This window comes from Meles meles, chromosome 18 (assembly GCF_922984935.1).
Source record: "Meles meles chromosome 18, mMelMel3.1 paternal haplotype, whole genome shotgun sequence".
NCBI classification, from domain to species: domain Eukaryota; kingdom Metazoa; phylum Chordata; class Mammalia; order Carnivora; family Mustelidae; genus Meles; species Meles meles.
In genome coordinates, this window is record NC_060083.1 from 22,185,730 (window position 1) to 22,199,421 (window position 13,692).

The following is a 13,692-nucleotide window of genomic DNA, read 5'->3' on the forward strand; positions in this document are numbered from 1 at the left end:
GGGAGTATCTCTTTGTCTTCAAAGTCCTTTCCTCCCCCACCCTACCCCCATCCCAGCCCTGAGTCTGTCTGTCCTTGATAAACTATTCAGAAAGAACCCTGACCCAACACCCCTCCTCCGTCCAGGGACGCCCAGATGTTGATTGAAGATGTGAAGCGCATTGTGCATGAACTGGACCAGGGCCAACAGCTGTCCTCTATTGGGGTGGAGCTGGTTGATAATGAGTTGGCCATTCTCTATATGAACAGCAAGAAATCAGAGGTAATGCTGGAGCCCCATTCTTGGGACCTGCACAAGTAAGAGCTATGAATCCCAGGGAAATTTAATAGGGAAACGAAAGTGATGAAGGGCACAGGACTGCACTTACTCACTTACCCATGCCTCATTTCACCAGTCATGGCTCAGATAGGGAGCCCTGCAGATTCAATTGGTCCCTGAGGGGATAAGAAAGTGACTTGAGGCCAGAACACTTTGGATTTCCTTTTGCTGTTGAGAGCTGAGAGCACTTAATGGTCCTGCTGGTCCTCATTTGACTCTAGGCAGAGTTCCGGGATTACCCTCCAGTGCTGAGACAGGCTGTCTCCCTGGCCCGGCGCATCCAGGACCCTCTGATTGAATTTGCCCAGGTGTGCAGCTCTGATGAAGACATCCTGTGTCTCAAGTTTCATCCCTTGCAGGTGAGTAGGGTTTGACAGGCAAGCTTGAGCGGGCAGAATGGTACAAGAACCTTACCCCTGCCTGTTCTGTGTTTGCAGGAGCACGTGGTGAAAGAGGAGCTGCTCAACGCCTTGTACTGTGAATTTATCAACCGAGTCAATGAGGTTGGGGTCGATGTCAACCGTGCCATCGCCCACCCATACAGCCAGGCCTTAATCCAATATGTCTGTGGCCTGGGACCTCGAAAAGGGACACATCTCCTCAAGGTAGGATGGGGTTGAATCAGAAAATAAGATAAGTTCCCATTTCATTGAGCCTTTACACTCTGCCAGCATGATTTGACGAAAGACCAAGGTCAGAGGAGTCAAGGGACTTGTCCAGAGTCATCCAGCTAGTGAGAGTCCAAGTCAAACTTGAGACCACAGCTATGCTCTTCACTACTGTACTGTGGGAAAGATAGCCATAAACCAAGATTTAAAACAGATGGAAGAAAGTGAGAAGAGTACCAGACACCAACCTCTGGATAGTGGTTCATTACAGTGTGGGAGAAAAGGGATTTCATTCAGAGGCTAAAGGGGATGGTATGCAGGGAGCTTTAAAAATATTGGTAATATTTTTTTTTCTTAACATGAGTGGTGGACACTTGGATATATGTTTTATCATTAACTTTTTTAAATTATTACTAATTTTTATAATTAATCTCTGTGCCCAGTGTGGGACTCGAATTCACAACCTTGAGATCAGGAATCGCATGCTCTTCCAACTGAGTCAGCCAGGCGCCCCATTTTATCATTAACTTTTAAGTTGTATATTAGTTATGTATTATTTTTGGCAGGTGTGACATTGTTTACTAAAATAATTTCTTTTAAATGGACAGTATGGCATAGTGCTCAGTTAAATACTGAGGCATGGGAACAGAGTTCCCATCACGGAGGGTTTCCCAGAAACCTGAAAGCAGGTGGGGAGGGTGGGGCCTGCCTGCTGCTCTGGCTCACTCCACACCTTTCCCCTAGATCCTGAAGCAAAACAACACAAGGCTCGAGAGCCGGACCCAGCTGGTCACCATGTGCCACATGGGTCCCAAAGTCTTCATGAATTGTGCTGGCTTCCTCAAGATTGACACGGCCTCCCTGGGGGACAGGTGATACCCTCTGCCTGGGTGGGCCAGGAGGAATTCCCTTGGGCTTTGCTTTGGGGATTCAGGGAATTAGGGCTGTCAAAGGGCCCGAGGTATTTGAATTAAATATTTTCAAGCAAAGGTGAGGAAGCTTTATTTATAAGTCAAGAGCCTCTGACCTATGGAAAAGATCGGTTCAATTATGTGAAGCTTTTTTTGTGTGAGAAAAACATAAAAAGAACCAACTTACTTTATAAATTAAGTACAGGAAACATAATACTTTGTTCAGTAAACACAAACATGTTCTGTTATGATCTGCCATGGCTAGATGAGGGCGGGAATAGCAGGGGCAATGGAAAAGGAGTGTGGGGGTATGATGAAATAAGGAAGGGGGAGAGAGATTCTGTATGTTTTGAGATGATGTTATTGAGAGAAAGTTCTATTCACTTGGACTTTGGACTTCACTATTGACCTCTTCCTCTCCAGAAGTTATCAACTCAGTCTTTGGAGGATCTTTTCCACGGGCACATAGCTCCTCATTCAGTAATGGAAATCAGTGGGGAAATAGGCTTCAAGTTCTAAAACTTCATTTTCCACCCAGCTTTGCTGTAACACTCCACGAATAACATAGGTCCATGTGAGTGCACGGGCAAGACCAGCCTGGGAAGGCTTTATGGGGGAAAATAGCTGCCAGCAAATTGTCAGAAGTCTTTTTCCCCCTTCTCGTTTTATCTTGTTATAACACTTACTTAAGTTCATGATATAAAATTCAATGTCTAGCAGTATTATGCAGAAAGTGGAAGTCCCCCATAATCCCACCCCCCAGAGATAACTACCATAACAATTTGGTGTATACTACAACGTTCCTAAATTTTATTTTTGCTATGCATTTACTAACTACCCATTTACTACAAAAATGGGATCATATGGTTCATAGTGTTTTGCAGTGCATTTTTCACGTATCAGTATATCGTGGCCATCTTTCCATGTCAGCACACATAGATCTACCTCATTATTTTTAATGGCTGTATAGTATTCCATTGTATGGAGGTACCCTAATTTATTTAACCAGTTCCCCATTGGTGGACATTTGGGTTGTTACTAGAAGCTTCTCGTTCTATATCCTGGCTCCTTTTCTGCCTTTCCTTCAGCACTGACTCATACATTGAAGTTCTTGATGGTTCCCGAGTCCACCCTGAGACCTATGAGTGGGCCAGGAAGATGGCAGTGGATGCTCTGGAATATGATGAATCAGCTGAGGACGCCAACCCTGCAGGAGCCCTCGAAGAGATCTTGGAAAACCCAGAGCGACTCAAGGACCTGGACCTTGATGCTTTTGCAGAAGAACTGGAGAGGCAGGTGGGTGACAGCAGAGAGGCCCGGCACAGAAATCATCCCAAGTTCCCTGGTTGGGAGGAGACTCGGGCAGCAAGTCCCCAGAAAACCTCTGATACTATGGACATGGGAGACTCGATCCTCTCTTCTCCCTACCTGAGCAAGCTCTACTGGGGTTTTCAAGGAAGTGTTCAGTCTGCTTATTAAGGAGCCAGGGAAGTCTCAGACTCCTACAGCCATTACCAGTGGTTCGGGGCAGTTGTCAAGTTTCCTTCTAGGTCTTCTCGCCTCCTCTCCAGTAGCACAGCTTTGCATGTGTCTGTTTCACACATTGGGGTTCTCTGAAGCATTTTATTCTAGAACATTGTATGGTTAAGAGAAAACTTGAAAACTTCTTGTCGTATTAAAAGAGAAGAAGAGAAGAGAAGCCCTGACAGGGGCCAGCTGGCCTGTTCCTTTCCTTGAAAGCCCCTGCGGCTCCAGTTAGGGAATGGTTGCAAGGTTCTTCCTGATGGGCTTCTTCTGCAGGGCTATGGCGACAAACACATCACCTTGTATGACATCCGGGCGGAGCTGAGCTGCCGGTATAAGGACCTCCGGACAGCCTACCGATCTCCCAACACAGAGGAAATCTTCAATATGTTAACCAAAGAAACACCAGAGACCTTCTACATTGGTAAATTCTGGGCCTGGTTTTCAGTTGGAGGAGGATATATAAAGGTGGGGGATGTGTTCACTGTGTACATTCCATCCAAGCCATGATTCCCACAAAATTAGGCAGGTCTGCAGGGAGAATAGACCAGGGGGGCCTGTAAGAAGATTATAACTAGGGCCCCCTGGGTGGCTCAGTGGGTTAAAGCCTCTGCCTTCGGCTTGGGTCATGATCCCAGGGTCCTGGGATCGAGCCCCACCTTGGGCTCTCTGCTCAGCGGAGAGCCTGCTTCTCCCTCTCTCTCTGCCTGCCTCTCTGCCTACTTGTGATCTCTGTCAAATAAATAAAATCTTAAAAAAAAAAAAAGATTATAACTATAAAGCCTTGGGCTAGAAGTCAAAACTGAGTCCAGGCTCAAACTCTGCCTTTAATCTGCTACTGCAGGATCTTGAGGGAGTCACTCGTGGGGGCTTCATGTTCCCCTATCACCAAATCAGGGGAGGATTTCCCTTCTCAAGGATGTGAGGGAAATCTGTGGAGATGCTATGAGACCGACATTCTGTCACTACATGTCAGTGGGAAAGAGTCACCCCTCCAGTTCTCTTAGATTGTTCCCCGTTCTCTTCTTTCCTTCCCTGTCCACCTCGCCCTTTCTGCAGGAAAGCTCATCATCTGCAACGTCACCGGCATTGCCCACAGGCGTCCCCAGGGTGAGAGCTATGACCAGGCGATCCGCAATGATGAGACAGGGCTCTGGCAGTGCCCCTTCTGTCAGCAAGACAATTTCCCCGAACTCAGTGAGGTACGTGCTGCCATGCTAGCGTGGTCACTGGAGGTCTTGATTGAATGTTCTCTGTGCCCTAGAAAGGAGTGGAGAATCGGGCTGTTTTAGGTGGTGCTTTTACTAAATATACAAGAGGGGGAAGAGGGCTAGAACACATAAAGGTTTAACGTGAAGTCCCTAGGTATGCAGGTCAGAAATCTGTATGCTTCCTTCTATCCTGGCTCAGCCTTTAACCCGAGTTTCCCATTCTCTGGGGATCAAACTAACTCAGTCAGATTGAAGATACAAAGACGTGCATTTCTTACTTACGGGGGAGGCACAGTGTCCCCATACATGCTAATTAGAAGGTATCTCTAGGCTCTTTGGAATTTTCCCGTTTTCCACACACATTTTAATTTGTCGTACTTTCTTCTAAACATTATCTCCCTTTCTGATGGTCAGAAGTTAACTAAAGCCATCCTGAACGCTTTTTCGGAGTCTTCAGGTGTTATCAGGCAGTCTACGAAAGAGATAATTTCTGAACTTGACCTAATAAAAGAAGCTGTGGGATTTGCCTGGGTTATAAGAAAGCCAGGGGCCACCTGGGTCACTGAAATGGGTTGTTCTGTGGAGACTGGCATGTATATTTCTTGTGTGGGAACAAGAAGGGAGAAGGGACCTCAGTTGTAGCTAGAGGGACGTACAGATTTCGATTAACATGAAGGATTGCTCTGATGGCTGGTGGTGCCAGCCACTGACATCAGTTATGAGTCAAGGAGCATTAGGGATGTTCAGAATCTGTGTTGGTGGGTGGCTGAGTCACTGTGTTTTCGGACCACATTGCCAGGTGTTATGGCAGATAAAGTGCAATGCCCAGCAGCTCTTTTTTGAACGCGTGATCTCCAGAATCTTAATGACCAACCTCCTCTCCTGATGTACTTTTCAGGTCTGGAACCACTTTGACAGCGGTTCATGCCCCGGCCAGGCCATTGGTGTCAAAACACGGCTAGACAATGGTGTCACCGGCTTCATCCCCACCAAATTCCTCAGTGACAAAGTGGTAAAGCGGCCAGAGGAGCGAGTGAAGGTAGATGAACAACCAGGCTAAGGCATCTAGTAGGGCTTTCATTCACACAAACTGGGTGCTCCGGAACTTTGGGCTGTGCCCCCCAGAAGTGAGGCTCTGTTCCCATTGGCTGCCGGTAGGGAAAGAGCGTCAGGACAGTTTATAACTAGTTGAAAGATGCCAGGGTGAGAAGCATGTGAATGAGTAGCAGCTTTTGTTCACTGTCTTTGTGAGATCTCACTGGGTTGCCAGCCCTTCAGAGAAGGCTCTCTCTTCCTGTGTGGGAAGCTGTGCTTGATTCTGCAGGCAGGAAGCAGGGCCCAGCGTTCCATGCTGTGAAACAGAAAGGCTACGCTCTTTCTGTTCTAGTATTCTCTTGCCAGCTGCCATTTATTATGCACCCACTAGATAACCAGCACTTGACATTTACATACGTTGTCTTTAATCTCATGTGATGGGGAAGGAAAATAGGACCTTCTTTTTGGGGAGAAATTGGAGTGTCTTTTCCAGGATCACCCAGTTAGTTGACGACACAGCTGGTACCAGATCTGCCAAATTCTCTGGTTCTGAATGTCACAAATGCCCAAGAAGTGTGGAGATAGGGAGGTTGGGGAAAGATCTTCCTGAAAAATGGAAGCTAGGGAGATTTTCGAAAAGAGAGCCATGCCGTGTGATTGGCTTGTGCTGCTGTTCAGACAGAAAGACACAAGTCAGGGAAAAAAGAACAGAAAGCTCTTACTTTGCCTCCCCTCCAGAAAGGGCAGTCAGGCTTTGATGGCACCCTAGGAGCAGTAATTAAGTAACTTTATGGGAGAAGGGACTAGCCAGTGCCAGGGTAGACACAGTAAGCCCTAGTTGCTTTTCCTGCCTAGAGTGATAGGCATCTATGCAGGGCACGGCTTGTAGTCTGTAGACCAGACTCAGCACTGAACTCCCGATTGGTTGTTTGCTAGCTGGCTCACTTTGGGCAAGGCACTCTGCCATCTTTCTGCCTGGACTTTGGTTTTCTCACATGTAAAATGGGGCTTCGGGCTAGATCATCTTTGTCCCTTCCAGCTCAAATGTTCTGTGGATCTAGGTGGGAATGACTGTTCACTGCCGCATCATGAAGATTGACATTGAGAAGTTCAGCGCTGACCTTACCTGCCGAACCTCAGACCTCATGGACAGGAACAACGAGTGGAAATTGCCCAAGGACACCTACTATGACTTTGACGCCGAAGCAGCAGACCACAAGCAGGAGGAGGACATGAAACGGAAGCAGCAGCGGACCAGTGAGTGTGGCCATCACCACACCTGTATAGCCCAAGTCTCGGCAGCCCTCCCTCCACAGGATGCACTTGCTGATGGCTGTGCCCTGGTGGGAGTGAGTGCTCAGTTCTGAGGTCTGAGGCCCAGAGACCTCACAGATGGAGTCAGTGGCAGGGCTGGAAGCCAGGGTCTTCTGGGGTCACACGTTCTTTGCTAATGCACTGTGACATTTAAAGGCTCGTTCTCTGAGCACCTCAGGAACCCAGGTGCACACATCCTTCACATCAGAGAATCCAGATCCGGAGAGGGTGAAAGAGTCTCAGAATTTGACAGCGGGTCAGAAACGAAGCCACAGTTTGTCCCGTTGTTGTGGGTTCCCAGTCCCCTTCGCCTGATCTGTACTTCTTTCCTGCCCTCCTCAGCATACATCAAGCGAGTGATTGCACACCCATCTTTCCATAATATAAACTTCAAGCAAGCAGAAAAGATGATGGAGACCATGGACCAGGGTGATGTGATCATCCGCCCGAGTAGCAAGGGTGAAAATCACCTGACCGTGACCTGGAAGGTCAGCGACGGCATCTACCAACACGTGGACGTCCGGGAAGAAGGCAAGGAAAATGCCTTCAGCCTGGGAGCCACCCTGTGGATCAATAGTGAGGTGAGAGCCGGCTCCCGCCCACTTCCCATTCCCTCTCCTGCTTCCAGAAACAAGGCATTTCTGGCTACTTTGAGCTGACGTTAGTGACTTATATGCGTTACATGTATTTTAGCTACACAGAGTGACAGAACAGGAGGTTGATTGTGAGATGAGTCATTTGATAACAATTTTTGTGTATTTCATTCCCTTTTCTGTATCCTCTAAATTTTAAAATAGACTACCCGGAGAGCGCCAGCAGAGGAAGAGGAGAAAATACACACACGAAGCATATGATTGTGTACACACCCGCACACACACGCACACACGTATTTCTCTTTTTCAGTTTCAGTAAAGAAAAATTGAATGAAGCTCCCTGTTGTTCCCAAGCAGCAGGGGAGAATCAGGGTTACAGTTTAAAAAATTTTGTGCCCCAGGGGCACCTGGGTGGCTCAGTGGGTTAAAGCCTCTGCCTTCAGCTCAGGTCATGATCTCAGGGTCCTGGGATCGAGCCCCGCATTGGGCTCTCTGCTCTGCGGGGAGCCTGCTTCCTCCTCTCTCTGCCTGCCTCTCTGCCTACTTGTAATCTCTGTCTGTCAAATAAACAAATAAAATCTTAAAAAAAAAAAAAAAAAAATTTGTGCCTGTAAGCTGATCAATCTGGGCACAACTCAAACAGCTGGGTAAAAGGAGGGGACTTCCCAGCGTAATGAGGCCACAGCAGGGCTGGGAAGGCCACGTCCTCCCTTGGGCTCTCTTCAGAGTGGATCAGTTGAAGGGCCGGGAGTCTCAGCTCACTGTGACACGTAGGGCCTTTACCATTTCCCCGCAGGAATTTGAAGACTTGGATGAGATTGTTGCTCGCTATGTCCAGCCCATGGCATCCTTTGCCCGCGACCTCCTGAACCACAAGTATTATCAGGACTGCAGTGGTGGTGACCGTAAGGTGAGCCCAGGGCTCTTTAAGGCATGACCTCTCCCAGTCACTTCAGGATGTCTGGTTTCCTTTCAGTGCAGGGGATGTGTGCCTCGTGTGTGCACCAGACACCGTGTGCCGAGCGTGCTACTATCCCAACCTCTCCCCCTCGTTCTACCCCCAGAAATTAGAGGAGCTGCTCATCAAAACTAAGAAGGAGAAGCCCACCTTCATCCCTTATTTCATCTGTGCCTGCAAGGAACTGCCCGGCAAGTTCCTCCTGGGATACCAGCCCCGGGGTAAACCCAGGTGAGCACTGGTGCCAAGAAGGTGCTGCCACCAGGGTCCGCAGAAAGGCCAGCAGGGAAGTTAGAGACCCCTGGATTGGTCCTCTCTCTGGTTCTGCTTGACTGTCTTTTCCCTCTTACCTGTTTAGACCAGCAGTGGAGGTTGGAGTTGGGGAAAGAGGGTGATGATTTAGAGGCAAAAGGGCAAAGATTTGGTAAGAAAGATACCTTCCTCAACTCTGTAAGAGAAAGTTTCCTTCACCTGTTCTCTCTCCCACGGAGTGATGGAAATTACCAGCCTCTCTCCACCTGACTGGCAAAGATGGGGGCCAGGACATGGGTCTCTCCTTTTTCTCTCCTGCTTTGCCCTGGCCAGGGCGGTCATCTCATGGTGGCTCACGGTCGCTGTAGTGTGCTAGATGACTTCTACCTGCACTGCCTGGGTGGGTCAGAAGAGCTTCTCTTTCTCCCACTGAACCCCCGTCTGCTCCCTTGTGTGTGTGACTAAGCTGACCTTCCTACATATTCCTTTGGGTCCCTCTAGAGCTCATGCTGAATCAAAGTCCCTTTTGGGGGGCGGGGCTCTGCTTTCTGTCTGTTACCCAGACTAAGCATTCTACCAGCCTTCTCTATGCCCCCATCCTCTCTTTGCCCCTTGGCCAAGGCCAGTGCATTTCTGCTCTTGTCCTTCTACTGCCTGCACATGCTAAACAGTGTAGACTATAGGTGGGGGCTTAGTGGCTTGGTGACAAGAAGCTCTAGACTCCAGACCCTACACCGTCTTGGGCACATGTGGAGTACTGCTGTCATTTCTGGGAAGCCATTTCTGATTCACCATCACACTTGCAGAGGATGGCAGCTAGAGCTCTTGGCTGGACACTATCCCGTGAGGAACAGTTGAACAAACGAGGGACCTTTAAACAAGGGAGTAGAGGCACCATGATAACCTTCCATGGAAGGCGTGCAGACTCCTTCTGTCGCCGAGCTAAGAACGCTTGCGTGTCATCACATTTAGGAAGCAGAGTTCAACTTCGGTATAAATGAGAACGTGGTGCTATTTGTCTTTGTCTGTTGGTAATTGACAATTATCCTTAATTGAACAGAGCTCTCTTTCAGGCATTGTGCTGGGTGCATCTCATGCCTTGTCTCATTTATTCCCCACACTCAGTTCTAAAGGTTTAAGCATTGTTACCCTCATTTTCTTTTTTTTTTTTTTTTTAAATTTTATTTATTTGATAGACAGAGATCACAAGTACGCAGAGAGGCAGGCAGAGAGAGAGGAGGGGAAGCAGGCTCCCCACTGAGCAGAGAGTCCGATGTGGGGCTCGATCCCAGGACCCTGAGATCATGACCTGAGCCGAAGGCAGAGGCTTTACCCACTGAGCCACCCAGGTGCCCCTACCCTCATTTTCAAACGAAGCTGAGATTCGGGGTTAGTGACTTCATGTAAGGTCACCTGGGCATCGTGACTGAGGCAGAGCTAGAGCTAGAACTGGTCTGAACCCGGAGCCCATCCTCCTGCACTCCCGCCACTGCAGAGTGCTGAGTAAGGTCAGACTCCCCACCTGAACAGGGGTGCTTCCAGATTCTAGTTCTCAGGGAATTGTTTTTGCTGCCCTGGGAAGCCCCTCCGGCCCTGACACCAGGACCTCAGTCTTACCCTCATCTGAAGGTGCTACCATCATCCTACAGCCCAGAGTGGTGGCCCAGGCCACAGCAGGCCTTCCTCTGGTGGCCTGTACCTAGCATTCTAGGGGCTGCTGATGCCTGGCCTTGACCTGCTTACCTCCTCAGAGTGCGGCCTCCTTCCATGGAGTTGGGGCTCTTTCATCTCTCCTTTCCCCCCAGCACCTAGTTTGGCTCCTTCACATGGTAGAGATCTTTTCTGGCCACTCTCTCAGGACTGGCCTCAAGTGGTGTCTGACACATGTTTCCTTCCAAAATCCCAGGATAGAATATGTAACAGTGACTCCCGAAGGATTCCGGTACCGGGGCCAAATCTTCCCTACTGTGAATGGACTTTTCAGATGGTTTAAGGATCACTACCAGGATCCCGTACCGGGTGAGTTCTGCAGTGAGCTCTGTAGTGTGCTTAGAGGGACAGGTAGGCCCTGAATCAGGATGCTCACTTGCCACCTGTGGAAGGGACAAGGCCTGAGCTGTCACCACAACTGTCTCACGCCTGCTCCAGCCTCCTGGCATCAAGGATGTCCTCCATCTACTTTGCCAGTGCAGCTTCTCTTCTCTCTACCCACCTCAGACCTCCTCCAGCCCCCTATGTTGTGAAACCAGAAATAGGTTCCTGGAGGGACATAACTAACTTTGGCCATTTCCTGCAGGCATCACCCCCAGTAGCAGCAGCAGGACCCGGACACCTGCTTCTATCAATGCCACCCCAGCCAACATCAACCTTGCAGGTAAGGAGCTTATGTCTGGGACTAGGACCTGGAGGGTTGGGACCAGAAGGACTTTGCTAACATGCCCATCTCCCACCTCTGTGTGCTTACAGATCTGACACGAGCTGTGAATGCCTTGCCCCAGAACATGACCTCCCAGATGTTCAGTGCCATTGCAGCCGTGACAGGCCAAGGACAGAACCCTAATGCCACCCCAGCCCAGTGGGCCTCCAGCCAATATGGCTATGGCGGCAGTGGAGGGGGCAGCAGCGCTTACCATGTATGTGGCTTGGGGACAAGGCTCCCTGCAGGGGGTGGAGAAGACTAAAAGGGAATGTCATCCGTTCCCCATGTCTATAAACTGGACTCTGGCCTCTGGCAGTGACCACCATGGGGAGCTTCATAAATACAAATGGGGTCAGCACAGCCTTAGGAACACAGTCCTTTTCCTTGGGCCCACTCGAGGGTAAAGGAAGTAAGGTCTGATTCTTCCACAGTCCTCTGGGATCTTTGGAACCCTTAGGCGGCCAGGAGTGGTGGGCCCCGTTGTTGTGCCCGGTGCCATCCCACTTGCCTTTCTCTGCTGCTTGGGACTGCCCAAGAGATGGTTGGTTAGCTGGAAAGCTCTGGGCCAGGCCCCAGCTCTCAGTTTGCCAGAAGTTCATAGCAAGGCCAAATAGGCCCCAGACTCATCGCCATTTAATGGTTCTCCTTTGTCCAGGTATTCCCAACGCCAGCCCAGCAGCCAGTGGCCACACCACTAATGACCCCCAGCTACTCCTACACAACCCCCAGCCAGCCCATCACCACACCACAGTACCACCAGCTCCAGGCCAGCACCACCCCACAGTCTGCCCAGGCCCAGCCCCAGCCTTCTTCCAGCTCTCGGCAACGGCAGCAGCAGCCAAAGTAAGTGTGTGGTCGGTGGCATGGAGCGGGATCCTGGGGCGGGTGTCGTCAAGAGGCCAGCAGGCCCAGCATAGGCAGGTACCTTGGGCCTTGTGAGAGCTGTGACCCAGGTGATAGCCCGGGATGATACTTGCTGGGAGAAGACAGAAGAGGGTGATGTGGCAGCTGGCCGTGGCTGCTGCCAAAAATAGGTCCATTTCTATAAGGATGGAAAAGGGAAGGCTTTCTTCTAGCAATCTCTGGGAGAGTCCTGATCTCAGATGCCCCTTTTTCCCGCTCCCAGGTCCAACAGCCATGCCGCCATCGACTGGGGGAAGATGGCAGAGCAGTGGCTACAGGAGAAGGAAGCCGAGAGGCGGAAACAGAAGCAGCGGCTGACACCTCGACCCTCTCCCAGCCCCATGATCGAAAGCACCCCCATGTCCATTGCCGGCGATGCCACCCCGCTCCTGGATGAGATGGATCGGTAGGGGGCCTGCTCCTAGGACTCTGGTTACCTCTGAGGCTGGGAGAGGCCCAGCTGCCCACTGCCTCACTCCCTGCCCCTCCTTTACTGTCCATAAAGTGGCGTGAATTGACATTCTCATTGGTGGTCAGCCTGGATGGGTGACAAGCTGGATGGCCTCACGAATTTGAGCTCAGTGCACACTAGGCAGCAGTGCCCCACTCCAGGCCCTCACCGGCCACCTGTCCCGGGACCAGGCTGGGAGGGGAGTGTGGCGGGGAGGAAGAAGAGGAAGACGAGAATGAGAGTGGAACAGTTTTGTATTCTACTCCCTACAAGCCATTTTGAGCTTCTGCCCTCATCTGACTCTGGGCTGTGACCCTGGGGCACCAAGCTCAGCACATGAGTCTCCCCCAGCTCTTGCAGGGAGAGGAATGCTATTTATTCAGTTTGGGGCAGGAGGGAGAGGAGGAAAAGTATTTCTGACCCTGATGCCGACAGCCTGGGCGGCTAGCAAAGCAGAATTGCAGGGAATGTGGGGGAGCAGTGCTAACCTGCCCCGCCCCTGCCTGGCCGCCTTCACCCACCTGCTGCTGCCTCCGCTTCCTGCCTGTCATTTGAATAAACAGTGTTTCTACAGAGCACTTGGCAAAGTCTCTCTCTCCAACATTCCGGCGCTTGAAGGGTGGCTTTCAAAGCAGTGTGTGGAGCTCTTGGGGCTCCCTGTGACTCCTCCCAGGTCATCAGAGAGACCGACTCAGAACAGCAAGCAGCATCTGGTATCTGACTACCTGGGATCATGTCCCTGCTCCGCTTCCCAGCCCTGGGCCCGTTGGCTCGGAGCCAGCCATCTTCTCTGTAAAGTGGAGTGATTGCTACCTGCCTCGTCAGGGCAGCTGCCAGCACTGAGAGGATGTGTGAGTGCTCAGCCCAGGACCTTGGACCTCGTAAGGCCCTAGAACCCATTAGCTGCTGTTACTGTACTGGCAGGCAGCCACTCCATCTACTGGGTCCACAAGCCGCCTCTGGCATAGTGAAGAAGGGCCGTGAGTAAGTTTCAGTTTCTCGAGCCCCTCTACTTCTTCCCCACTCTTTTTGCCAGCTAGGCCTTGGTCTGTGGTAGTACAGTACCTCTACACAGGCACGTCAGCCGAGGATGGGCCCCGTGCTTGCCTGCTCCCACACACCCTGGAAAAGGAAGTGCCGGGCTGTTGCAGGGGAGGCCAGTCCCCCTCTTACCAGCTTGGTCCAGCCAGCCCCT

At 50.6% G+C, this 13,692-nt stretch overlaps 1 protein-coding gene across 2 annotated transcripts in view; it reads left to right on the forward strand.

Moving 5' to 3' along the window:
* The window catches only part of SUPT6H (SPT6 homolog, histone chaperone and transcription elongation factor), a 33,690-nt gene extending 20,618 nt beyond the window's left edge, over positions 1 to 13,072 (forward strand). For both annotated transcript variants that reach the window (XM_045984646.1, XM_045984647.1), the window contains exons 21-37: positions 126 to 261; positions 540 to 677; positions 756 to 923; positions 1,671 to 1,798; positions 2,926 to 3,133; positions 3,638 to 3,785; positions 4,421 to 4,563; positions 5,471 to 5,611; positions 6,669 to 6,864; positions 7,264 to 7,502; positions 8,311 to 8,424; positions 8,579 to 8,703; positions 10,631 to 10,743; positions 11,021 to 11,098; positions 11,191 to 11,357; positions 11,799 to 11,986; positions 12,270 to 13,072. In XM_045984646.1, coding sequence (XP_045840602.1) covers positions 126 to 261; positions 540 to 677; positions 756 to 923; positions 1,671 to 1,798; positions 2,926 to 3,133; positions 3,638 to 3,785; positions 4,421 to 4,563; positions 5,471 to 5,611; positions 6,669 to 6,864; positions 7,264 to 7,502; positions 8,311 to 8,424; positions 8,579 to 8,703; positions 10,631 to 10,743; positions 11,021 to 11,098; positions 11,191 to 11,357; positions 11,799 to 11,986; positions 12,270 to 12,456 — 2,617 coding nt within the window. In that variant the 3' untranslated portion in view covers positions 12,457 to 13,072. The remainder of the gene's footprint in view (positions 1 to 125; positions 262 to 539; positions 678 to 755; positions 924 to 1,670; positions 1,799 to 2,925; positions 3,134 to 3,637; positions 3,786 to 4,420; positions 4,564 to 5,470; positions 5,612 to 6,668; positions 6,865 to 7,263; positions 7,503 to 8,310; positions 8,425 to 8,578; positions 8,704 to 10,630; positions 10,744 to 11,020; positions 11,099 to 11,190; positions 11,358 to 11,798; positions 11,987 to 12,269) is intronic.
* Positions 13,073 to 13,692: the final 620 nt, after the last annotated feature.